The following is a 26,878-nucleotide window of genomic DNA, read 5'->3' as shown; positions in this document are numbered from 1 at the left end:
ATTAAAGGTGTAAATGTAAGACTCCTTGAAACCATAAAACTCCTTGAAGAAAATGTAGACAGAACATTGTTTAATGCATATTGTAGCAATATTTTATTCTGTTGGACTCCTAACACTGTGGAAACAATAGGAATAATAAACAAATAAGAACTAATTAAACTTAAATGCTTAATTAAAAGATAACTTACAGAATGGCATAAATTATTTGCAAATACTATGACTGACTAGGAGTTAACATGCAAAATATTTAAACAACTCAATATCAGAAGACAACCTGATTTAAAAATGGGCAGAAGACATATAGAATAGGACATATAGATGGCCAATAGACACATAAAAATATGTGCAACATCACTAATTATCAGGAAAATGAAAATCAAACTGAAATAAGATATCACCTCACACCTGTCAGAATGAAGATCCCCCAAAAGTCTACAAATAACAAATGCTGAATAGATGTGGAGAAGAGGGAACCCTGTACAGTGTTGATGGGAATGTAATTTGTTGCAGCCACTATAAAGATCAATATATAGGTTCCCCAAAACACTAAAATAGCAATACTACATGATTCAGCAATTCCACTCCTGGATATATTCCAAAGAAAATGAAAACACTGATTTGAAAAGACATATGCACCTTAATGTTCATAGCAGCATTATCTAAAATAGCCAAGATATGGAAGTGACCTAAGTGTATGTGCATGCATGCTCAGTCATATTCAGTTCTTTGCAACCCCATGGACTGTAGCCTGCAAGGCTCCTCTGTCCATGGAATTTTCCAGATAAGACTACTGGAGTGGGTTGCCATTTCCTCCTCCATGGGATCTTCCCAACCCAGGGATAGAACCAGCATCTCCTGCATCTCCTGCATTGCAGGCAGATTCTTTATCACTGAGCCACCTGGGAAGCCAGTCTAAGTGTCTATCAACAGACAAATGGATAAATGTCACACACACACACACAGAGACACTAAAATATTACTTAGCCATAAAAGAATGAAATATTTCCACGTGCAACAACGTAGATGGACCTGGAGGGTAATATGTTTTTAGTGAAATAAGTCAGCCAGAGAAAGAAAAATACTGTATGTTATCATATTTGGAATCTAAAAATTAAAACAAAGGAACATATATAAAGAACAGAAACACACAGATATGGAGAACAAACTAGTTACCTGTGGGGAGAGAGAAGGGTGGAAGTCAAGATAAGTGTAAGGGGTTAAGAGATATAAACTATTATGTATAAAACAAGTAAGCAACAAGGATGTATTGTACAGGGAAATACAGTCATTATTTTAAAATAACTTTAAATGGCTACTAAGTAAAGTGATCTCATCTTAGTATTCTTTTTAGTATTCATGGCAATCTATAGATTCAGTGCAATCTCTATCAAAGCACCAATGGCAGTTTTCATAGAACTAGAACAGATTAATTTTTGTATGGAAAAAGAATAAATAATAATAAATAAATTCAGAGAGTCCAAGAAAACTACATATGAGAAAAAATTATTAGATTTAATGATTAAGAGATCTTAAGGAAGATTTCAATAGTAAAATTGGGGTCAATGTTTACAAGGACATCCTGCCAAAAACTGTGTGATAAAAGATGAGAGAGATTTTCTTTGGTCTCCAGATTTTGAGGTCAGGCTTGTTTGGTGATGCAGCTTTCACACGGACTTGTGCAGACTTCACACAAGCTGCAAAGCACGGTTCCTGCTTATGAAGCAGACTACAGATTTCATACCAGTCAGTGACAATTTATAAATGTAAAACATGTTGAGCAAAAACCATCAGGCTCTTTTATTCTCCCTTTCTACTAAATAATCATGCAAGGTTCTCCAGGCTGTATGGAATATAACACATTAGCAGTACCAATGAGCAGAATGACCTAAGAGAAAAAGATATGAGTTGGATGCTCCATCAGCATTGTTATTGACTTTTATCATCTGGGCTTGTAATAAAAAGCAGAGTAATCAGCAAGTTACTTATACGCAGGAGATTATAATTTCTGCTGTTTGACCTAAAGTATCTTTAAAAAGGATTTGCCTTTGCTGAGTTTCTCAAAGTTGATATTAAATATTTAATTAAAGGCATACTCAGAGCATCTTTACCTAATATTTTACATTCAGCTTGGAATTGTAAGGCATAAATAAAATTCTAATGCTATGTAGCATAAGAATTCAAAAGTTTATAATAGTGTTTATATACAGAGGGTAGTTGTGTGGGTCATGAATCTCGATGTGAAACTGGGAGCTTTCTCTTCCTCTCCCTCCAGAGGTGGCACGGGAGAAGGTGACTATATGGGGTGCAGTATTGTCTAACTTATTTTAATGCCCCTGAAGCAACAGGGGTGGACCTGGAGATCATCATATTAAGTAAATAAGTCAGACAGAGAAGGAGAAATATCGTATGACATTTCTTATATGCGTAATTGGAAAATAAATTATACAAATGAACTTATTTACAAAACATAGAGACTCACAGACTTAAAGAACTGTGAGTTGTTATTGTTGCCAGGGAAGGATAAGGGGAAAGGACAGTTAGGGAGTTTGGAATGGACATGTACACACTGCTATATTTAAAATAAAGAACTAGCAAGGACTTACAGTATAGCACATGGAACTCTGCTCAATGTTATGTGGCTATCTGGATGGGAGGGGAGTTTAGAGGAAATGGATGCATGTATATACATGACTGAGTCCGTTTGCTGTTCTCCTGAAACTATCACAACACTAATCAGCTATTGTTGTTCGGTCGCTCAGTCATGTCGGGCTCTTTGTGACTCCATGAACTGCAGTATCCCAGACTCCTCTGTCCTTCACCATCTCCCGGAGCTTGCTCAAACTCATGCCCATGGAGTCAGTGATGTCATCTAACCGTCTTGTCCCCTTTTGTCCCCTTCTCCTCCTCCCTTCTTTTTTTCCAAGCATCAGTGTCTATTTCAATGAGTTGTTTCTCTGCATCAGGTGGCCAAAGTATTGGAGCTTCAGCTTCAGCATCAGTCCTTCCAGTGAATATTCAGGATTGATTTCCTTTAGGATTGACTCGTTTGATCTCCTTGAAGTCCAAGGGACTCTCAAGAGTCTTCTCCAACACCACAGTTCAAAAGCATCAATTCTTTGGTGCTCAGCTTTCTTTATGGTCCAACTCTTGCATCCATACATAACTACTAGAAAAACCATAGCTTTGACTACATGTAAAATTTTAAAAAATTAAAAAAAATAGAAATGTGTCTTTGAAACTGTTTCCAGAGCTACGATACATTACTTAAATATTGTCTTGATAGTAAGTCTTCCTTCTTTCAGAATAGATATGTTAGGGAAATGACTGAATTTTGGAAGATTGCTAGGAAATAAGGTAGAGATGAAAATGAGTAATTTTGTTTCTAATCAAGGAGGAGTCCTTTCAAAGTAGAGCACTCATATTCTTGGGTACTATGTTGGTGGGCTCTTGTATCAGTGTAGTATTGGGGAGAAGATCAGTATCATTAATAGCATGCAAACACTCTGATACTTTGGGAGTGGAGTGTTAGGAACATAGCACTCAGTGTTTCTTGTTGAGATGGTCTTGCAGATTGGGTAAATGAAACACTTTAGCTCAAGTCAACATTCTGACTGAGTCCTGGGTATAAATTGCAATGTCATCTTATCATGCTTGGGGACAGGAACAATGACAGACATGAGGTCAAGGGAGAGGAGCTGTGTTAACTAAATGGGGCTCATTGTGTGTGTGGTAAAGGGACACCAGGAGAGGAAAAACCTAAAAAATAGAGGGTATGGGCAAGTGGACAACTGAATATGTGTCATGAAGAGATAGAGGACAAGAGGGGAGGTTAAGAGGTGGCTGAATAGTCAGGAGGGAGTGGCCATGGTTCTGCAATTATGGCCACTGGGAAATCAGCTGAACTGCCTGGAAAATCAGCTGAACTGCCTGCACTTTTTGCAAGTACCTCCTGAGTTAGTGAATTGTCATTTCTGATGAAGTCTTGTGCAGCTTTGCATATTGTTGGACCAGTGCCAGGTGTTTCCAGATGGTCATGATAACCAGGAGGTCCCTTGACAACTTACTCCAGAGTCTAAAACAAATGGAAAATGAAAGGTAATGGCTCCTTATTCAGACTGTGTATTCAAACACTGGCCTCTTTTACCGAGTGATTCACTGAGAATGGATGAGGAAGCCTCATTAGTAAATCATGTTGCCTGATATTCCTATAGTATTTAGGTGATATGCCAGTACTTTGCAGGAAATGAAATAAAATAGATCCAGAGAGGATTTTAGAGCAACTTCTCATTTTTATGTCTTGTGGAATCAACAATTTCTGAACAAGCTTGAGATTTAAGATATACATGTCAGTACACATACATATATGTATAAAATAAATCATGGCAGAATTTGCCTAGATGGGTTTTAATAGTGAAAGGGCTTTTTCATGTATGTGAGCAATGAGCAGAGTCAGACACATTAAAGGTGGTTTTCCAGTTCTGTACTCAGACCAGGACAGAACTATAAGTGTGAATATGTCAGGAATCTCATCTTTGCTTTATATTAAAGTTTTAAAATAAATGTAAATAAATACACACTGTTATTTTCTGAGATATATTAGTCTGTTGTGCAGAAAATCGGTAGTAAAGATGGCAATTCATACATTACACAGACCTAGACACATTACACAATGACATATTATACCTAAAATCCCAGAAAATGTGAAATGAGTTGAAGACTAATAAATATTTAAAGGAAAATAGGAATATTTGATGAATAAAGGCCACTCAAAGAAATAACTAATTAATCTGGCTTTCCTTTCACTTCATATCACACAGTAGTCATTAGAAATTATTGCCTATCATGTATTGATTGCCTGCAATTAGCTATTATAATCTTTGGCAACTTTCTTATTATTAAACAATTACCTTTACTTATGAAAATAAATAATACTCTTATTTATGAAATAAATCTACTTTTTCTATGGATCTTTTTTTTTGTGACTAAATTAAAGTGAAATATGATAGTATTGGCTTTATCCTTTAAATGAAGTTTAATCAATGTAAAAGGAAGTTTGGATAGCTGACTTTCATATTTTGGATTGAAATAAACTTTGAAATTAAAAAACATCAGTTATTCATCCACTCAAAGCATGTAGTTGACCTAAATTTGTTGTCTTAAGTGCTGGAGTCTATGGTTTGTATTGTGTGTTGCAGGGGTTAGTCTTGGACAAAGGAACCCTACTTCTCAGAAAGATAGGATTAAATTTGTGTTTCAAAAATTATTCTGGTTAAATTGTGGAGAATTGAATGAAAGGGGCATAACTGGATGAAGGAAGAACACTGGGTAGGTATTCCACTAATCTGAGTGAGAAACACAGTATTATCCATTAATAAAGAGTGTGGACTCTGAATCCCAACTGTTTGGGTTTCAATACAGCATCTCTCATTTACTAGATGTCTGACTGGTTAAGTCACTTCGTCTTCCTACATTTTAATTTTCCTATCAGCAATTTGGAAATAATAATAGTTCCCATTTTGAGGGTTATCACGAGAAATAGGTAAGTTAATGTACCATGCCAGGCCACAGGGCAAGCACCAGGTACATAACATATGCTGTTAGTGAACCGGATGGAGTAGAGAAAGACATCAGGGGACAACCTTGGAGTACATTTAGGTATTCGAATGACCACGACTTAGTGATGGTCTGACTGCAGGGGAGGGTTTGGGAGAAGGTTCTTCACTGAAATACAAGTAACAGTAGAGAACAAGGTATTGTGGGAGTGATGGGGACTTCCCAATAAAATATTGTATTTTTCCTTCTAAGAATGATTCTAAACCAAAGCATTTTGATAATATTTTGTCTCATGTGAAGTAGACACATGCATAAATTAAATTCATGCGAAAGGTTAAAAAAGGTTAGGAGTTCTGAGCTTCATTCAGCTGCTACTTGACTCAGTCTCTGAGGGCGAGAGATGTCCTTTTTGGGAGACATGTGTCTATGCGTGATGCCAGGCCTGCTTCTATCTTCTCTCAAAGAGGTTTTGGTCAGCATGGGACTTTTCATAAGCACACCAATTGTGTAGTATAAAAGCATTATTAGCACAATAAAGCCTTTTAAAAGAATCAGCTAATATAAGGAATGAACTCTCATGAATATATATAAATCCCAGATAATGGCAGTTAGTTCTTCTTACAATTAATGATTTTTACTTGTACTCTTGTTTTTTATAAAGCTATCCTAAAGTATGTTTACATTTACATAGGCTGTTAACTAATAATGTACATGTTTATTTTTTTCTTCCAGTTCTGAAAGTGTTAGTTGCTCAGTCATGTCCAACTCTTTGAAATCCCATAGACTGTAGGCCACTAGGCTTCTGTCCATGAAATTTTCGAAGCCAGGATACTGAAGTTTGTAGACGTCCCCTTTTCCAGGGGATCTTCCTGACTCACAGGTCAAGTCTGGGTCTCCTGCTTTGCAGGCAGGTTCTTTACCATCTGAGCCACCAAGGAAGCCCTGTTTTATGGAGATGTAATTGACATACAGCACTGTATGAGTTTAAGGCAGACAGCATAATGATTTGACTTACGTATATCATGAAATGATGACCACAGTAAGTTTGGTGAACATTCATAATATCACATAGATACAAAATAAAAGAAAAATGTAAAAATTTTGAGATGAGAGCTATTAAGGTTTACTCTCTTAACAACTTTCATATATAACATTCTGCAGTGTTAATTACATTTACTATGTCTTATATTACATCCTTGGGCTTTCCTCGTGGCTCAGATGGTGAAGAATGTACCTGCCAATGCACATGGAACAGGTTCGATCTCTAGCCAGAAATATTCCCTGGCAAAGGGAATGACTAACCACTCCAGTGTTCTTGCCTGGAAAATACCATGGGCAGAGAAACCTGGTGGGCTACAGTCCATGGGGTCACAAAGAGTCAGGCATGACTGAGCGACAAACACTTTCACTTCACTTCACTTCATATTACATCCCTAATACTTCTTTATCTTATAACAGTAATTTCATACATTTGACTCCTTTCATCCAATTGTCCCTTTCCCCACTCCTCAGCTCTGGCGACCCCAAACAGAATATTTTTTTTTTATGAGTTTGTTTGTGTTTCATGTATAATTGACCTACAGTGCTATGTTACTGCCTGGTGCACAACATAATTCCTTATTTCTGTATATTACAAAATAATCACCATGATAAGTCCATCTGTCACCATACAAAGTACTATTGACTATATTCCTCACAATGTACATTTCATCCCTATGACTCATTTATCTTGCAACTGGAATTCATACCACTTGATTCCCTTCACATATTTCACTCATCCATACCCCTTATCCCCACCCCACTGGTGATCATCTCTTTATTCTCTGTATCTGTTTCTGTTTTGTTATATTTACATAATTGTTTTGTCTTTTAGATTCCACATATAAATGAAGTCATACAGTATTTGCTTATTTCACTTAGCACAATATGCTTTAGGTCTATCCATGATTTTCTTCTTTTTTTTTAATAGCTGAGTAATATTTCCTTATATATATACACACCACATCTTCTTTACCTACTTATATGTTGATGGTCACTTATGTTGGTTCCATGTCTTGGCTATTATGAATAACACTGCTGTGAACATTATAGGGGTGCATTACTTTAGAAAAGTACCCAGAAGTAGAATTGCTTGATGGTAGTTCTACTTTTAATTTTTTGAGGAATCACTGTAATGTTTTACATAGTTGCTGTACAAATTTACCTTCTACTAACACTGTGCAAGGATTTGCCTTTCTCCATATATTGCCAACACTTGTTATTTGTTGTGTTTTGATGATGCCCACTTTAATGGGTGTGAGGTGATGTCTCATTGTGGGGTTTGATTTACATTTCGCTAATACTCTTGCCTGGAAAATCCCATGGACGGAGGAGCCTGGTGGGCTACAGTCCATGGGGTCGCTAAGAGTCGGACACGACTGAGTGACTTCACTTTCACCTTTCACTTTCATTCATTGGAGAAGGAAATGGCAACCCACTCCAGTGTTCTTGCCTGGAGAATCCCAAGGACAGGGGAGCCTGGTGGGCTGCTGTCTATGGGGTCACATAGAGTCAGACACGACTGAAGTGACTTAGCAACAGCAGCGGCAGCAATATTAATGATGTTGAACATCTTTTCATGTGTCTGTTGGCCATCTGTATGTATTCTTGGGAAAAATATCTACTCAGGTCCTCTGCCACTTTTTAATTGGGTTGTTTTCATTTTTTGTTGAGCTATATGAGTTATTTGTATATGCTGGATATTAACCCCCAATCAGATATATGATTTGCAAATTATCCTCTCCCATTCAGTAGGCTGCCTTTTTAGATTTGTTGATAGTTTCTTTCACTGTGCAAAAACTTTTAAGTTTGATATAGTCCCATAACCAGAATTATTTTTTAATGCTTTATAAATCTTTGTATTTCTCAAATAGAGTAAGTCTTCATAAATTTGATGAATTATCAGCTCTCTCTCTGTTTTAATTTGTTGATTCTTTTGTATATTATATAAAATGACATTAGCTTCAAGCAAATGCATGTGATTGTATGCCAATTTCAATGACTTATCTTTCTATTTCCCCTGTTCTTCTAGTCTGCTCCCAGTTTTCAAGAGGAGTCTATGCTATTTTTGGATTTTATGACAAGAAGTCAGTAAACACCATCACATCATTTTGTGGCACACTCCATGTGTCCTTCATCACTCCCAGCTTCCCAACAGATGGCACCCATCCATTTGTCATTCAGATGCGACCGGACCTCAAAGGAGCCCTCCTCAGCTTGATTGAGTACTACCAGTGGGACAAGTTTGCCTACCTCTACGACAGTGACAGAGGTAAGCGACAATGCCTCTCTCTTTTTGTAATGGGTCAAATTCAATGCCCACACATCATATCCATACTTACACATGATATCGAGCTGTGTGAGTATATTCCAAGGGTGCGTGCATGCTTAGTCACTTCAGTAGTGTCTGACTCTTTGTTACCCTATGAGCTATAGCCTGCCAGTTTCCTCTGTCCATGGGATTCTACAGGCAAGAATACTGGAGTGGGTTGCCACACCCTCCTCCAGGGGATCTTCCCAATCCAGGGATCGAACTTCTGTCTTCTCCATTGCAGGCAGATTGTGTACTGCTGAGCCACTGGGGAAGCCATAGTCCAAGGGTAACTTGGCTTAACTATGCTCTGAAAATGAAATGCAATTTGAACTAGGAAGCATATTTAGAATAAAATAAACAAAAACGTTGTGGATGTACAATTTATAGAGATAGATTGTGTTCACATAATGCCTGTATGTTCTGTTGTAATGTGAACAGCCCTTTCTGATATCAGCAGCTCAGACCTTAAGAGGACTATATTCCCAGTCTAAGGTGAGTGAAGTGACTCCTTGGAAACTAGTGTAAGTAAGATCTGAGTAAATATGCAAATAAGAACATCTAAAAAATGTATAAGTATTACATATTGCCCCATGAAAAAGTTTGAACAGGCAAGGATGGTTGTTATTAACCTTGCTTTGTAATGAGATTCCTAAATCTTAGAGACATTGAAAGACTTTTTCATGATTCATTCATGTGTGGTTCAGCTGAACTCAAGTCTTTTGATACCACAGCTTTGTCACAAGTCTCTGTGGTTACTTATGAGGAGATGGTTTGGATTAGCATGCCAATTAGAGTCTAGGCTCATTATGCTAGTTTTTATTTTGGGGATGAGAGTACTTGCTTTGTGTTTCCCACATCATTTATCCTGAAGTTTGGTATTAGCAGACCTGATTAACCTTACATGTCATAGAATTCTAGGTATTGCTAACCATTCCTGGGTCTGTGATTCAGCTTCAATGGGCCTGTGTACTTCCTAAAATAGTATGAACGCTTTGTGTACATGGTCATAGGTGATTTTTCTCAAAAGAGTATCCACCACCAAACTCGGAAGTATTGAGGACCACCATTGCCAAAATACCAGCCTGTTCAGGGAGCAGCGTGCTTTAAGGGTTCAGGGGAAAGCCAGAAGCTTATTCCTACCAGGAGAAGGCACCTTGCTTTCCTGCAAAGACAGCGGAGCCGGGAGCCAGGCACCAGCCCTTCCCCAGGATCAGTTTGCAGACGTTGACTGCAGCAACCAGAGCCTAGTGTCAGGTTCTCTGTCCTGGTCTCCAGTCCTGAGAGTAAGAACACTCTGTGGGAAAGTCAGTCATCACTATACAAACTGAGCAAGTTTCTTCCTGCTTTGAGAAGGGAGAGCTTTGCTCTACCCATGGGGAGTGAAAAACTGAAACACAGAACTGTTTAGAGTAAATACAGATTCCAGTGTGCTGGGTTGCTCTGAAGTATCCTTCTTTTTCATGGGATAAACGGCTTAGCATCTTGCCCTCTGCTGACTCTTTCACTCTTGACCCCTCTTCTAGGATTTCTACCATCTAAATGACTTTTATTTCTAGCCAGTCTTCTGTGTCCTTGTCAAGTCTCCAGGCCCATGTGCTCATCCTTCATCCTTCCATTTCTGTACTTGTTTCTCTTCAATCCATTTTCCATAAAGGAGCCAGAAACTTTGAATGCTTTTATTAATTTCTTTAAATTTAGCATTGCTTTATATTGGGGTACAGTTGATTTACAATATTGTGTTAGTTTCAGGTGTACAGCAAAGTTCAGTTATATGTATACAAATATCCACTCTTTCAGACTTTTTTCCCACATAGAATGTTACAGGATATTGAATCGAGGTCCCTGTGCTACACAGTAGGTCCTTGTTGTTTATCTATTCTATATGTACTAGTGTGTGGATATTAATCCCAAGCGTCTAATTTATATCTCAGTCTGTTTACCCTTTGGTAATCATAAGTTTGTTTTCTATGTCTGTGAGTTTGGTTCTGCTTTGTAAACAAGTTCATTTGTGTCATTTTTTTTAGATTCCACATATAAGTGATATCATATGATATTTGTCTGACTTATTTCACTTAATATGACAATCTCTAGGTCCATCTATGTTGCTGCAAATGGCATTATTTAATTTTTTGATGACTGAATATATTTCATTGTATATATATATGTGTGTATATATATATATATATATATATATATATATATATATATATATACACCACATCTTTATCCATTTTTCTATAGATGGACATTTAGGTGGTTTTCATATCATGGCTATCGTAAATAGTGCTGCAATGAACATCAGGGTCCATCTTTTTGAATTATGGTTTTCCCTGAATATTTGCCCAGGAGTGGCTTCTCAGCTGGCTCAGTGGTAAAGAACCTACCTGCCAATGCAGGAGACACAAGAAACGTGGGTTCAATCCCTGGGTTTGGGAAGATCCCCTGGAGTAGGAAATGGCAACACACTTCAGTATTGTTGCCTGGAAAATTCCACAAGGATCCTGGTGGGTTACTGTCCGTGGGGTTGCAAATAGTCTGACACAACTAACGACTGAGCACAACACATGCCCAGGAGTGGGATTGTTGGATCATATCGTAGCTCTATTTTTTGACTGTTTTATGTGCTTTTCTGGCCACATTGCTGAATATACTCCAATGACTCTTCATTATAATGAAGATAAAGTTAAAAATTACTAACATGACTTTAGGGTCTTATTAGTATTTGCTTCCTGCCTATTTATACTATGGTCTTGCTCATCTACCAAGCTAAACCCATTTCACTAACATTCTTTCACTTTCTCAGATGTACCAAACTCTTTCACCTCAAATCTCTGCACATTCTCGTAAAAATTCTGCTTAGGTCTCAGGTTATATAACATTCCCACAGAGATGCATTTAATATTGTTATCTTCTCTCAAAGTAACCTCTTTTTTTCCTATAGTACTTATCACAATATACAATTAATATTGATGTTCATTCTTTCACCCAAGAATTAAGCTTCTAGTCTGTTCTAGGAACTGTTTAATCATACAGATTTTAATCTCTTTGTTTAAGATCTGGCTATATGCACAGGAAGCCAATGCCCTGGCAGTAACCACTACACTTAACTGTACATACAGTGCTTAAGATAATGCTGGAACAGAGTTGATAATCAATAAATGGGGTTAATAAATGAATGAGTTGAACATCTGTGTGTTTTGAGATGATATTAGAACCTGAATCCTGCTTGCTAAATCAAAGGATCAGAGATGAATTCTCCTTTTTGATGAGGTGGAAGGTGGCATTTTATCTTTAGGGACACACTTCACCCTCTCTACTGCGCCCTCTAGTTGACACTGAACTTTTGAGATAATTCAAGGAGACAACAGCTGATAGAAATAGAAAAAGAGAAACTCTAGTATTTGAAGAGAGAAGAAAGACAAGCTCTGGGAAATAAAGGATCAGATGATGAGGATAGACTTATGTACTTGTGAAAAGAACCTGAGACATTTAAATGATTTTATTAACACTTTAGAAATATTAAATGAAATTGAAATGAGATAATCTCCAATCATTAAATTATACAAATTGATTTGAGTTCAAGTGCAGCCATAGAGAGGTCACCATTAGAGTGATATTATTAAGTAGTTGTATATTAAAGTCAAAATTGAATTTGTGGATACATTTTTCAAGTTATTTTTAAATGGATACTTATGTTTTAATGTGGAGTATTACACTGGCCTTTTATCTGAATCTGTTTTCAGAGATAAATGTGTAAGACTCAAAATACTGGCAAAAGACTTGTCCTTCATGTAATGTTTTACTTGTCTTATAGAAATGGGATGCTTGCTCTCTGATTTTTCCTTGTTAATGACAACTGTTATAACTTTGCTGTTGTATCACATTTTAAAATGTTTATTCATACATTTATTTCATGTTATGTTCCCTCGCCCCACCAGTTGTAGACAAAGGAAGACAAAGATGCATCCTGATCTTTGTGCAGATCTTTGACTATTTCAGGTTTACTTGTGATTGGGGTGCCATGTGACCCCTTAGAACTGCTGGAATCTTCTCTTATCCAAGCTATGTGGCAGTAGCCTAGAACTCCCTGTTACCGGAGCATCCTTCCTAAAGCTCCAGAAAGAGTAGCTAGATGGATCTTCAACATATTTGAGCTGTAGGGTATTGGGGTTACCTATATTAATGCATTCAATGTAGGTTTTTCTTTGGATACATATATATTAAATATGAACCAGAACGTGCTCAAAATGTGGTTTTTATTTATTGGGTTAGTGTTGATAAAATAAGGTAATACATTGCTGTTGACAGTAGGTAAAACCAGAACTAATGATTTATAACTTGGTTTTACTTTTGAACCATACTGTTTTTCCCTGAAAAAAAGGCACATGGATTCCAGTTCTAAAAAGGCACTATGCATAGAATAAAAATGCTTCCAAATTATAAATTTCTTTTACCATGTTCCTGAGAAAGTCAGAGAGGGAAATATATGTTAATCTAATCTGGTCTAGGCATGCTGCTTTGATTTAGTGACCATAAATATTAATTTATGTGCCTGAAAGATGAATAAGGGCAGTGAATTTTAAATGCAACAAAGAAAATATTTTTAAGAAAAAAGACATGGTCTGAATGAAATAGAACTATTTGCAGTAGTCATTTTTAATTCCACCCATAAATGTGAAAACTCAGATATTTAAGGGGCTTCCTAGGTGTCACGACTGGTAAAGAATCCGCTTGCCAATGCAGGAGACATATGAGACATAGGTTCAAACCCTGGGTTGGGAAGATCCCCTGGAGAAGGAAACGGTAACCCACTTCAGTCTTCTTTCCTGGAGAATCCCGTTGACAGAGGAACCGCAGGCTACAGTCCATAGGGTCTCACAGAATTGGACACAACTGAAGTGACTCAGCATGCACGCAAGACATTTAGACTTCACTTGTTCAGGGGCTGTAGGTTTTTCTATAACTTTGTCACAGTATTATGAACACTAGCTCAAGATGAGACTGTTAACTGCTTCTAGTAACACTTGGAGAGAATATTTAGGGAGATTGTCAGCTTATGAATAGGTTATACAGCTATAACTAATCCAGCAACAGTTAAGCACATGAAGAAATAATACAGTAAAGAAATAAGTAACAGTACTTTAACTATTCTTTTTTCTGTCCAGAAATCTGAGCATTTAGTAGAGTATAGAACTTTATTTTAGAGTTCTATAATATTCTTGAGGTTTTTCAGAATATATTTTAAGTACATTTATTAGCTAGAAAAGTTAATTTTCCAGATTTTTTTTTCTATTTGTAGATGAACAATTGTGTATCTCAAATTTTCTTTGTCCTAAGCAATGAAATAATTAGAAATAAAGCCAGGATTTATATATCCTGATTTAGTGGTACAAATGCTGGTCGAATAACCAGCTACTAAAAGTTTTAAACAAACCAATATTTATATAGAATTCCCATTGTTCATACAAGTTTATATTCTGAATTAAAGGATGAATGTATTTATAAAGATACTTTTAAGCTAGTTTGTGTGGAAGGGAAAGAGGTAATACTTCCTCCCCTAATTAGACTATGTTATCAAGACACTAAATGCATTAATTTGTGTTTTGTATGAATAATTTGGTTCACCATATTATTTGTGATATGCATAGTCAGTGATTTAAAATTTTTTTTTAAATTATCTATTAATTTTATATAACCAAACATAATACTAAACTCTTAGTTTTAGGAAAAGGGCAGACCACATTGAGAAAATACTTGAGTCAGTTCAGTTCAGTTCACTTCACTTCAGTCACAGTCATGTCTGACTCTTTGCAACCCCATGAATTGCAGGCCTTCTGGTCCATCACCAACTCCCGGAGTTCACCCAGACTCACGTCCATCGAGTCGGTGATGCCATCCAGCCATCTCATCCTCTGTCGTCCCCTTCTCCTCCTGCCCCCAGTCCTTCCCAGCATCAGAGTCTTTTCCAATGAGTCAACTCTTCACATGAGGTGGCCAAAGTACTGGAGTTTCAGCTTTAGCATCATTCCCTCCAAAGAACACCCAGGACTGATCTCCTTTAGAATGGACTGGTTGGATCTCCTTGCAGTCCAAGGGACTCTCAAGAGTCTTCTCCAACACCACAGTTCAAAAGCATCAATTCTTCGGCACTCAGCTTTCTTCACAGTCTAACTCTCACATCCATACATGACCACAGGAAAAACCATAGCCTTGACTAGACAGACCTTTGTTGGCAAAGTAATGTCTCCGCTTCTGAATGTGCTATCTAGGTTGGTCATAATTTCCTTCCAAGGAGTAAGTGTCTTTTAATTTCATGGCTGCAGTCACCATCTGCAGTGATTTTGGAGCCCAAGAAAATAAAGTCTGACACTGTTTCCACTGTTTCCCCATCTATTTGCCATGAAGTGATTGGACCAGATGCCATGATCTTAATTTTCTGAATGTTGAGATTTAAGCCAACTTTTTCACTCTCCACTTTCACTTTCATCAAGAGGCTTTTTAGTTCCTCTTCACTTTGTGCCATAAGGGTGGTGTCATCGGCATGTCTGAGGTTATTGATATTTCTCCAGGCAATCTTGATTCCAACTTGTGCTTCTTCCAGCCCAGTGTTTCTCATGATGTACTCTGCATAGAAGTTAAATAAGCAGGGTGACAATATACAGCCTTGACGTACTCCTTTTCCTATTTGGAACCAGTCTGTTGTTCCGTATCCAGTTCTAACTGTTGCTTCCTGACCTGCATATAGGTTTCTCAAGAGGCAGAACCACTAGACCATTCAGGTATGACCTAAATCATATCCCTTATGATTACACAGTGGAAGTGAAAAATAGATTTAAGGGACTAGATCTGATAGATAGAGTGCCTGATGAGAATCAGTTACTATTACTCAAAAAACAACTCTGAAATATGGATTAATAAGGCTGGGACATCAGCCTTTCAAAATATGGGACAGATCAGCCCACAGTCGTGAATTATTTCTGTCTGTTCTTAGGAGATGATTGAATATTCTTCCATGTCTTCTGATGAAACTAAATTCATTTCTGATGTTGTACCATCTGGGCAGTTTAGCATCAATAAATGGATGTATTTTGGGGGGTTTTAGAGGTTACAGAATATTAATTCTGAGAGTTTTAATAACAGAATCTGCACAACTGTGTTATTTTTGATACATTAAATGGATGAGTTTGATTCAGCCATTTCTTTAAATGCATCTTTATTGATTTTATATATCATCTCCATATTTTGAACAAGGTGATCTGACAGTAAATGTTAGGTTTAGAATATTGGCATTTACATTTAAAATGTCTTGTTATATATGTTGGTTGATAGGTGTGCGGGCATGTTTAGTTGCTGTTATGTGCATCTCTTTGCAACCCTTCAGACTGTAGCCTACCAGGCTCTATTGCCCATGGGATTCTCCAGGCAAGAATACTGGAGTGGGTTGACATTTCCTCTTCCAAGGGATCTTCCTGGCCCAGGGATTGAAACCACATCTCTTGTGTCTCTTGCATTGGCTGGGGCTTCTTTTCCACTGAGCCACCAGGGAAGCCTCATGGTGGATAGGACAGAATATTAAGAATATCACCACTTGAAATTATACTTTAGTATGTGGTAAACTTCATAATAAATGAAAACAACATGAAGTAATTTATTGCCTAGAAGAAAGGAAGCTCATGTATAAGTGCTATATGACAATCTATAACATAGATCACCACCCATATGATTATTTAAGGTGTGCAAAAAGAGAATTTTTATCTGTGCATATATATAATAGCTTCAAATACTAAGTATAAAAAGGCAAAATAATGTATTTAAAGAGAGGTCGTGGGTTATGTGGGTTTCATATTTTTCTTTTTGGAGTATAGTTGTTTTACAATGTTGTGTCAGTTTATGCTGTGCAGCAAAGTGAATCAGCTTTACAGTCACATACATTCCCTCTTCTTTTGGGTTTCCTTCCCATTTAGGTCATCACAGAGGCTGTCAAACAGAGTGAAGTAAGTCAGAAAGAGGAAAACAAATACTGTATATTAATGCCTGTGGAATCTATAAAAATGGTATAGATGATCTTACTTGCAAAGCAGAAATAGAGACATAGATGTAGAGAACAAACATATTTATACTAAGGGAAAAAAGAGGGATATGAAATGAACAGGGAGACTGGGATTGACACATATACACTATTGATATTATGTATAAAATAGATAACTGAAGGCAACCTACTGTATAGTACAGGGAACTTACTCAGTGCTCTGTGGTGACCTGAATGGGAAGAAAGTCCAAAAGGAAAGAAATATACGTATGTGTGGGCTTCCCTGGTGGCTCGAAGGTAAAGAACCAGCCTGAGATGCAGGAGACGCAAGTTTGATCCATGGGTCTAGAAGATCCCCTGGAGGAGGGCAGGGCAAGCCACTCTAGTATTCTTGCCTGGAGAATTCAATGGACTGAGGAGCCTGGTGTGCTACAGTCCATGGGGTCGCTAAGAGTCGGACACAACTGAGCGACTTCACTTTCACTTTTCACTTTCACGCATTGGAGAAGGAAATGGCAACCCACTCCAGTGTTCTTGCCTGGAGAATCCCAGGTACGGCGGAGCCTGGTGGGCTGCCATCTATGGGGTTGCACAGAGTTGGACACGACTGAAGCGACTTAGCAGCAGCAGCAGCAGCAGAGGAGCCTAGAGAGCTACAGTCCATAGGGTCACAAAGAGTCAGACAGTACTGGAGTGACTTAGTGCATACACATGCATATGTTATGTAAAACTGATATGTAGTTTTTAAAGAGGTGACAAAGCAGAGTCACATCATGATTGGAATGTGAAAAGGTAGGACCTTGACAGTGGAAAAAGTTTAGAAAATTAGCTTTTTTTTCCCTACTAGAAAAGAAAACTGAAGAACTTAATAACTATTTTCAAGCACATTAATAGCTATCGAATTGATTCTGATGAACAATGGTGGTACTGTCCTCACTGATGATGAAAATCAAGAAAAGGACTTGAATCCTGGAAGGATTGTGTCTCCTGTGCTTCCTGCATTGGCAGGTGATTCTTTACTACTGTGCCATCTGGGAAACCTGGCTATTTATTTACAGTGAATGGAAATCATAGGTGATCCCTGAATTTTTCAAAAGAAATCTTCATTAATATATTTTTTACAATGGCATGTAGTCCCTGTTTAAATTATCCCTTGAGAAAATCTTGTTTAATTTTGTTTTTATTGTTGTTACAAGACCAAATGGAGGAAACTGAGTTTGTTGTTTTGCCGCAAAACTCCACATAATTCATTTTAAGTTTAATTTATGATCCTACTTTTCAATTTGAAATGGAAGTAAATTATTTTTAATTTTCATTAAGAAATATTTTAAATAACAATAAGGACAGAATAATATGGAGACCCTCCAGGACCCTTAAGCCAACTTTATTAATGACTGATAAGAGGAATGTCATTTTATCTCTGTCCTTCTGCCTCTCACCATTATTTTCAAGCAGATACTTCACATCCTGTTATTTCATCTGTAATATTTCAGTTTGTACTTTGAAAGAATAATTCTCTTGGTTTAAATATAACCACAGTATTATTATCATATATAGGCAAGTTAACATTAATTTGTTTCTAACATCATCTGCTTTTTTCACAGTTTGAATCAGGATAAAAATGAGCCCCATATATCCAGTTGGTTAACATATATCTTAAGCCTTTGTAAGGTGATATAGTTTCCCCACAGTCTGTCAGTCAGTTCAGTCGCTCAGTCATGTCCCACTCTTTGTGACCCCATGAACTACAGCATGACAGCCTTCCCTGTCCTTCACTGTCTCCAGGTGCTTGCTCAAACGCATGTCAGTTGAGTTGGTGATGCCAGCTCATTCTCTGTCGTCCCTTCTCCTCCTGCTTTCAATTATTCCCAGCATCAGGGTCTTACAATGAGCCAGTTTTTCACATGAGGTGGCCAAAGCGTTGGAGCTTCAGCTTCAGCATCAGTCCTTCCAATGAATATTCAGGACTGATTTCCTTTAGGATTGACTGGTGTGATCTTGCAGTCCAAGGGGCTTTCAAGAGTCTTCTTCAACACCACAGTTTCAAAAGCATCAATTCTTCAGTGCTCAGCTTTCTTTATGTCCAAATCTCACATCTATGCATGACTACTGGAACAATCATAGCTTTGACTATACTTACCTCTGTCAGAAAACTAATGTCTCTGCTTTTTAATATGCTGTCTAGCTTTGCCATAGCTTTTCTTCCAAGAAGCAAGTGTGTTTTAGTTTCATGGCTGCAGTCACCATCTGCAGTGATTTTGGAGCCCAAGAAAATAAAGTCTCTTACTGTTTCCATTGAAACCCCCATCTATTTGCCATGAAGTGATGGGACAGGATGCCATGACCTTAGTTTTTTGAATGTTGAGTTTTAAGGCAACACTTTCACTCTCCTCCTTCACTTTCATCAAAAGTCTCTTTAGTTTCTCTTTGCTTTCTGCCATAGTGTGGTGTCATCTGCATATCTGAGGTTATTGATATTTCTCCCAGCAATCTTGATTCCAGCTTGTGCTTCATCTAGCCTGGCATTTTGTATAATGTGCTTGCATATAAGTTAAATATGCAGGGTGGCAATATACAGCCTTGGCATACTCTTTTCCCAGTTTGGAACCCAGTCCATTGTCCCATGTCTGGTTCTAATTTTTGTTTCTTGACCTGCATATGGGTATCTCAGGAGACAGGTAAGATCTGATATTCCCATCTGTTGAAGAATTTTCCACAGTTTGTTGTGATCCACACAATCAAAGCTTTAGAGTAGTCAATGAAGCGTGAACGTGAAAGTTGCTCAGTCCTATCTGTCTCTTTGCAACCCCATGGACTATACAATCCATGGAATTCTCTAAGACAGAATACCAGAGTGGGTAGCCTTTCCCTTCTCCAGGGGATCTTCCCAACCCAGGAGTCGAACCCAGGTTTCCCACATTGTAGGCAGATTCTTTACCAGCTGAGGCACAAGGGAAGCCCAAGAATACTGGAGTGGAGAGCCTATCCCTTCTCTAGCAGATCTTCCCCTCCCAGGAATTGAACCAAGATCTCTTGCTTTGCAGGCAGATTCTTTACCAACTGAGCTATCAGGGAAGCCCCAGTGAAGCAGAAGTAGATGTTTTTCTGTAATTCTGTTGTTTTTTCCATGATCCAGTGGATATTGGCAATTTGATCTCTGGTTTCTCTGCCTTTTCTAAATCCAGCTTGAGCATCTGGAAGTTCCCAGTTCATGTACTGTTGAAGCCTAGCTTGCAGAATTTTGAGCATTACTTTGCTAGTGTGTGAGATGACTGCAATTTTATGGTAGTTTAAACATTCTTTGGCATTGCCTTTCTTTGGAATTGGAATGAAAACTGACCTTTTCCAGTCCTGTGGCCACTGCTGAATTTTCCAAATTTGCTGGCATATTGCAAAATATGTGTGCAGCACTTTCGCAGCATCATCTTTTAGGATTTGAAATAGCTCAGCTGCAATTCCATCACCTCCACTAGCTTTGTTCATAGTTATGCTTCCTAAGGCCCACTTGACTTTGCACTCCAGAATGTCTGGCTCTAGGTGAGTGAACACACCAGCGTGATTATCTGGGTCATTAAGATCCTTTTTGTATAGTTTTTCTGTGTATTCTTCCCCTCTCTTCTTAGTATCTTTTGCTCCTTTTAGGTCCATAATGTTTCTGTCCTTTATTGTCCCCATCTTTGCATGAAATGTTCCCTTGGTATCTCTAATTTTCTTGAAAAGATTCCCACAGTCTTGAATTTGATGATTGCACCACTGTGGCATTTAACACATTGCTTTTATTCTTAATAAATGGATAATTAGATCTAGATGCTTGTTGAGGTTCACATTAGCTTTTTTGGCGTGAATACTGCATAGGTGATGTTGAGTATCCCCATTTGAAAGGTAACTACTGGCCACCTTCTCTCTCTTTTTGTGTTGTTAGCATTAGTTAACCATTGTTGTCTTGATTCATTAATTCACTCGGTGTTGCAAGATTGGTTATAATTCTGAATCTGTATTATTTCATCATTTATTAGCTGGAGTTTTTTCCAAAAAGAAAAACCCCCCTTAATTATCACCCTGAGTAGAGTTCATATAGGAAAGGCAGGAAAAAAGCTTGTTTATTTTCCTTTATTGACCAGTTTTCAAAATAATTACTTGGCTCCTTTCAAAAAGCCATCAAATGGCATCTTTCAATAACATGTTTTTATTAACTGTCATTGCTAATTTATGGATTTAAAAATGTATATATTTAAGTATTTTGTAGATATTATTCTTACTGATGTTCACATTGCCTCATCTTTATTTAAAGTGATTCTTCTCAAATTGGTTTCTGAGTCTTTGACCCAGTGCTGGTAGTTTTGCAGAGTTTCCTTGCTTTATGGTGTAACAAGATGTTCTAGATCCTTCTTAAATATCCTTGGCCAGTATAGAATCAGTAAAAACTTTAACAATATTTTCCAGGATCAGGTAATTTTCAACAAGATTGTTTTGTTGTGGTAAATAGATTTACATAAAGTTCAGTACATGAATAAAGCTTTTAGTCATGTGATTAAATTGGGTAAGTCCCACATTCTATGGATAAAAGAGGATCAATAGTCTTGTCTGTCTGGAATAAGGAAGATGATGTGAGGAGACCTGAATTCTTTTTGGAGCCTTGATTTTTATTGTTCATTAAGCTCTTTGTAGAAGTGCTGAATTTGTGTTGGCTATGAAGAGTTGAAGTAACATGAAAGACACATTTATATACTGGTTTTACAAATGTTAAATGGCAGAATTAACTTTAAGAAAGACATTCCCAAAGTGTTCCTCCTCCAAATTCTACATATGAGGTAATGTGTGAACAAGTAAAAAATAAAAATACATTTTCTAAGTTGTATGATGCTATAAGCGGTTACTATTAGCAGAGTGGTCTCACCTTTGGGAAGTTGAGTAAATATAACTTATATGTGTGAGAAAGCTGGCTGCCCATCTGCTTAAGAGGTGAACATGTAATTTCTGCATCATTAGTCCCAATAACACACACACAAAATGATATAACAGAAGGCTGAGGAAGAAAATAATAACTGCTAACTGGAAAATGATAGGAAGAAATAGAGCCTCAGAGATGACTGGCTTTTAGGGTCACAGAGACCCACATAGACTAATCTCACTGAAAACAGACTCAGACTCTTCAGGATAATAATGTGAAATAGAGTGCCATAGATAAACAAATATTACTTTTGTGTACAAGAAAGAATGGAATGTCTTTTTATTTTGTTAAAGCCAGAGATAGAGACTTCCCCAGTCCCAGTGGTCAAGACTTCACCTTCCAATGCAGGGAATGTGGGTTAAATATGTGGTCAGGGAGCTAAGACTACACATGCCTTGAAGCCAAAAAAAAAAAAAAAAAAAAAAAAAACCAGAATATAAACAACAGAAGCAATATTGTAACTAATTAAATAAAGACTTTAGAAATGATCCACATTAAAAAACAAAAAAACCAAAAAACAAAAAAACTTAAAGCAAAAACAAGTAACCCAACAACAACAACAATGAAACAGAGAGAGGGAATTCCCAGGCAGTCCTGTGGTTGGGACTGTGTGCTTTTATAGACTGCCCAGGGTGCAGGTTCAAACCCTCTTAGGAGAACTAAGATCTCACATGCTGCTCAGTTTGGCCAAAACAAGACAAAACAAAACCCCAAAGTATTAAAAAAAAAAAAATCACACTTTGGTACTATTCAGAGGAATACAGTTGGGAAAAGGGGGCTGAAAGAAAGGGGTGTGGTTTTTCTTCAAGCTATGACTCTTTTCATCAAAACAATGGCAGTTAGAGGAAAGAGCTGTTGATGTAAAGTGGAAATAAGTGGATGTTGATAAGGATTTTAGCTGTAGCTTTTTAGAGGTGTCAGTATCCCCTTAATTGCACAAAAATATCAACCTTCAAAATATATTTGCTGTCAGTTTCCCAGCGCAGTTCTGCGTTTTTCCAGCCTCCTCATCAGGCCCCACGTCTCTCTGCCTTCCTAGGCTTGTCCACCCTGCAGGCCGTGCTGGATTCTGCCGCAGAGAAGAAGTGGCAAGTGACTGCCATCAATGTGGGGAACATTAACAACGACAAGAAAGATGAGACTTACCGCTCCCTCTTCCAGGATCTGGAGCTAAAAAAGGAGCGGCGTGTCATCCTGGACTGTGAGCGGGACAAAGTCAACGACATCGTAGACCAGGTTGGCTCCTCTGTTTCCTAAGGCACCAAATTTAGAGGCTGAGTGCAGTGTCAGCGTTTGCAGAGTGTGTGTGTGAGATGCTGGTGCAGCAGTTTTTGACGGTTTAGGGAGGATACAGCACAGATCATCAGTTAGATTATCTCTGGCTTCAGTGAGCAATAACAGGGGGTCCCCAACAACGCAGACACATCACACTAATCATTACATATATTCAATACATGATTCCTGGCTCATGTTGTGTATGGTAATTGTTGTCCTAAACTTCAGTATTTTGAAATGGAAATTTAAAATCTAATTCCTTTGAACCTTTACAGATAAAGAAATAGACACATATTAAGTGAAAATAAGCCTGAGTCCTAAGGGAAAAGTAAGTAATATACGAATTCTTTGGCAAGACACGAAGGATCAAACATTTAGGGTAATACAATGTGGTGTGCTAAACCTGGATTTTGTCTGAGTGGGTTTAGGTCTTCAGAAAGAGTGGGTATTTATTTTTCCAAGAAGAAATTTTTTCCTCCTAGTAGGTAGGTTTTGTGTCACTTATGAAACTATTAATCTATGAAAATAAAATACATAGGAGAGATATACTTCATCCTTTCTGTTTCAGAAGTAAACTAGATGTATTAATTTGCAATATTTTAAAGAATAACATGATATCAGAGATATAGATGCTTTATCTGTGCTCTTCACACAATTTTTCTTTCAAAATTTAAGATCTTTCAGAATACGACAGCCATGTAGTGATATTCAAGGGATAGAAATAAAGTCATTTATGTTATACAGATAGGGGGATGACCAGGGGTGGTGGTGAAAAGCATCAGGATTTACTGACTGAAGTCTCCTCCACAGGGATCTGCTTCTTTTTCAACTGAAAATGTATACTTATATTTTCCTTAGAATAATGCTATATATAAATGAATATACATGAAATTATTCCTTGGAATAATATAGGATTGGAAATAAAATATGCAGTTTATTATGCATTTATTGTCTCTCTAGGCTTTGAAGAGAAAATTAGATTCATTAATCCGTATAACACAAAGCATTTTGCAGATGCAAATGTTGATGAAACCTTAATTGATATAGAATAATACAAGGCCTAAGATATACAAAACAGATTTTTCATGAAATATTGAATAAGTGAAAAAAATTAGCTTGTTATGAGGAAGAACAAAATGTTGTATGCCAGAGAAGTGAACATATCAGTAGAAAAGTCCTGATCTTATCTCAGGATGTGAGACTGGGATTGTTTTTAACCTGAAGGCCTCTTGTTCAAATGTGACCTCAACAACTCATTTGAATTTCAGAAGAGATTCTCATTAAAACTGAATTTTAATAATAGTCATTAGTCTTTGGTTTTAAAAATTTATGTATTCATGACTCATCATAATACAGGTTGGTGAAAGCCTATAAGAAAATATTTTTTTCAAAACCAGAAGAGAGAAACTTTGAGAGCAACTGGGAATATAGAGAATGGATCTTCTTAAAATTTATTTTATTAAAGTATCAGATCAGATCATATCAGTCGCTCAGTGGTGTCCGACTCTTTGCGACCCCATGAATCGCAGCATGCCAGGCCTCCCTGTCCATCACCAACTCCCAGAGTTCACTCAGACTCACGTCCGTCGAGTCAGTGATGCCATCCAGCCATCTCATCCTCTGTCGTCCCCTTCTCCTCCTGCCCCCAATCCCTCCCAGCATCAGAGTCTTTTCCAATGAATCAACTCTTCACATGAGGTGGCCAAAGTACCGGAGTTTCAGCTTTAGCATCATTCCTTCCAAAGAAATCCCAGGGCTGATCTCCTTCAGAATACTTGATTTAAAATGTTAGTTAGTTTCTCTTATACAGCAAAGTGATTCAGTTATATATATATCTATATCTGTCTATCTATCTATCTATATATATTGGAGAAGGTGATGGCACCCCACTCCAGCACTCTTGCCTGGAAAATCCCATGGACTGAGGAGCCTGGTGAGCTACAGTCCATGGGGTCGCTAAGAGTCGGACACGACTGAGCGACTTCACTTTCACTTTCCACTTTCATGCATTGGAGAAGGAAATGGCAACCCACTCCAGTGTTCTTGCCTGGAGAATCCCAGGGACGGGGGAGCCTGGTGGGCTGCCGTCTATGGGGTTGCACAGAGTCGGACATGACTGAAGTGACTTAGCAGCAGCAGCATGCATATATATATATACATTCTTTCTCATATTCTTTTCCATGATGGTTTATCAAAGAATATTGAATAGAGTTCTCTGTGCTATACAATAGGACTTTGTTATTTATCCATTCTATATACAATAGTTTGAATTTGCTAATCCCCAAATCCCAGTCCTTCACTCTCCCACCTCTCCACCTTGGCAACCACAAATCGGTTCTCTATGTCTGTGAGTCCACTTCTGTTTCATAGGTAAGTTCCTTTGAATCATATTTTAGATCCCACATGTAAATAATATCATATGGTATTTGTCTTTGGCTTATTTCATTTAGTATGATAATCTCTAGATCCATCAGTGTTGCTGCAAATGATGTTCCTTCATGGAATAGAATGTTTTGAAACAAATAATACATGATTGTGATTAAATAAATGTCTATATGGACATCCATTAAAAATGTACACAGTATCTTGGGCTTATATTTTATTTGAATGTGCAGTGTGCATGTGTGCATTTATTGAGCACATTATATGTGTCTGGAATGAGGGATACAGAGAAAGGAAAGAAAGCCTGGACCGCACCTCATGAATTCACTGTTTAGAGGAGAATGAAAGTGTTCACACATAATCAATGCTGCAGTATTGCGGGTTATAATGCAATGTGGTCTAAGAGCATGGAGGAGGAAGTATCTGTCTTAACAGGAGTTGGAAGATTTATGGAAGGTTCACACACGGGTACCACTTGGCTGGCTGGCTTGTGTTCAAGCCTTCATGTGTTTGTTCAATAAATTTCTCTCAGCATCTAATGTTTGCCAGACAGGCACTGCAGTAGATCCAAAAACATAATGTTAAACAGACTGGCTTGCCCCATCAAGGTGAACAGTCATGATGTTTTATAGTCCAATAAATATGCAACTGTAATAATGCTGTATACTATTAAGGAACAGAACAGGATATTATGAGAAAAAGAGTTGAACACAAAAGTAATTTCAATTGAGAAATCATTGAAGGCCTTTGTTGAATAGAGTTTACTAGGAAAAATGTAGGTCTGTGGTACATTTAAAGAAAAGGAAACACTATTAGCTTATTCCCTCTGTCAAGAGAATGGAGATGAGATAAAACTTTATATTCTTAATAGCTTAAATTAATTAGAAATAGAATTAAACAATGTTAGTCTTGAGTACTTTATCTTTTAATAAAATCTTAGAAATACCTATTTCTAGTTGTGATTAGGTGAGAAAAGGACTCAGACATCAAAAGCATTTAGAAATTAACAAACTTCCTGTTGTTAGTATAATACTAATGGCTCCATAAAACAGAAATATGATTGTATGACTGATACTAATTGTTAGGCAGAAGTAGGGCTAGATCATTTTCATATTTATTCTTTCTGTCAATGAACACACAAGTCAAGGACTTCTACTTCTGGCAGCACCATTTATACTGTGATTTTTCTTAATTCCCGGAAGGAAGACATGCATGATTGATATGGTAGGATGACCAGTAAGGACAGTCAATAGATGCCAGTAAGAAATATGAGACATGACCATCTGAATTCAGCTTATGTTAATTAAAGTGCATTTCATTTAGGAGGATATCTTTT

General features: G+C 37.4%; 1 protein-coding gene across 4 annotated transcripts in view; it reads left to right on the top strand.

The window, feature by feature from the left end:
* The window catches only part of GRIA2 (glutamate ionotropic receptor AMPA type subunit 2), a 186,095-nt gene that overhangs the window by 84,367 nt on the left and 74,850 nt on the right, over window positions 1-26,878 (top strand). For all 4 annotated transcript variants that reach the window (XM_061384342.1, XM_061384338.1, XM_061384339.1 and 1 more), the window contains exons 3-4: window positions 8,624-8,863; window positions 22,925-23,121. In XM_061384342.1, coding sequence (XP_061240326.1) covers window positions 8,624-8,863; window positions 22,925-23,121 — 437 coding nt within the window. The remainder of the gene's footprint in view (window positions 1-8,623; window positions 8,864-22,924; window positions 23,122-26,878) is intronic.

Source organism: Bos javanicus, chromosome 17 (genome assembly GCF_032452875.1).
Source record: "Bos javanicus breed banteng chromosome 17, ARS-OSU_banteng_1.0, whole genome shotgun sequence".
Lineage (NCBI taxonomy): Eukaryota > Metazoa > Chordata > Mammalia > Artiodactyla > Bovidae > Bos > Bos javanicus.
Note: the sequence above shows the minus strand (reverse complement) of the source record. Positions and strands in the feature narration are given on the sequence as shown.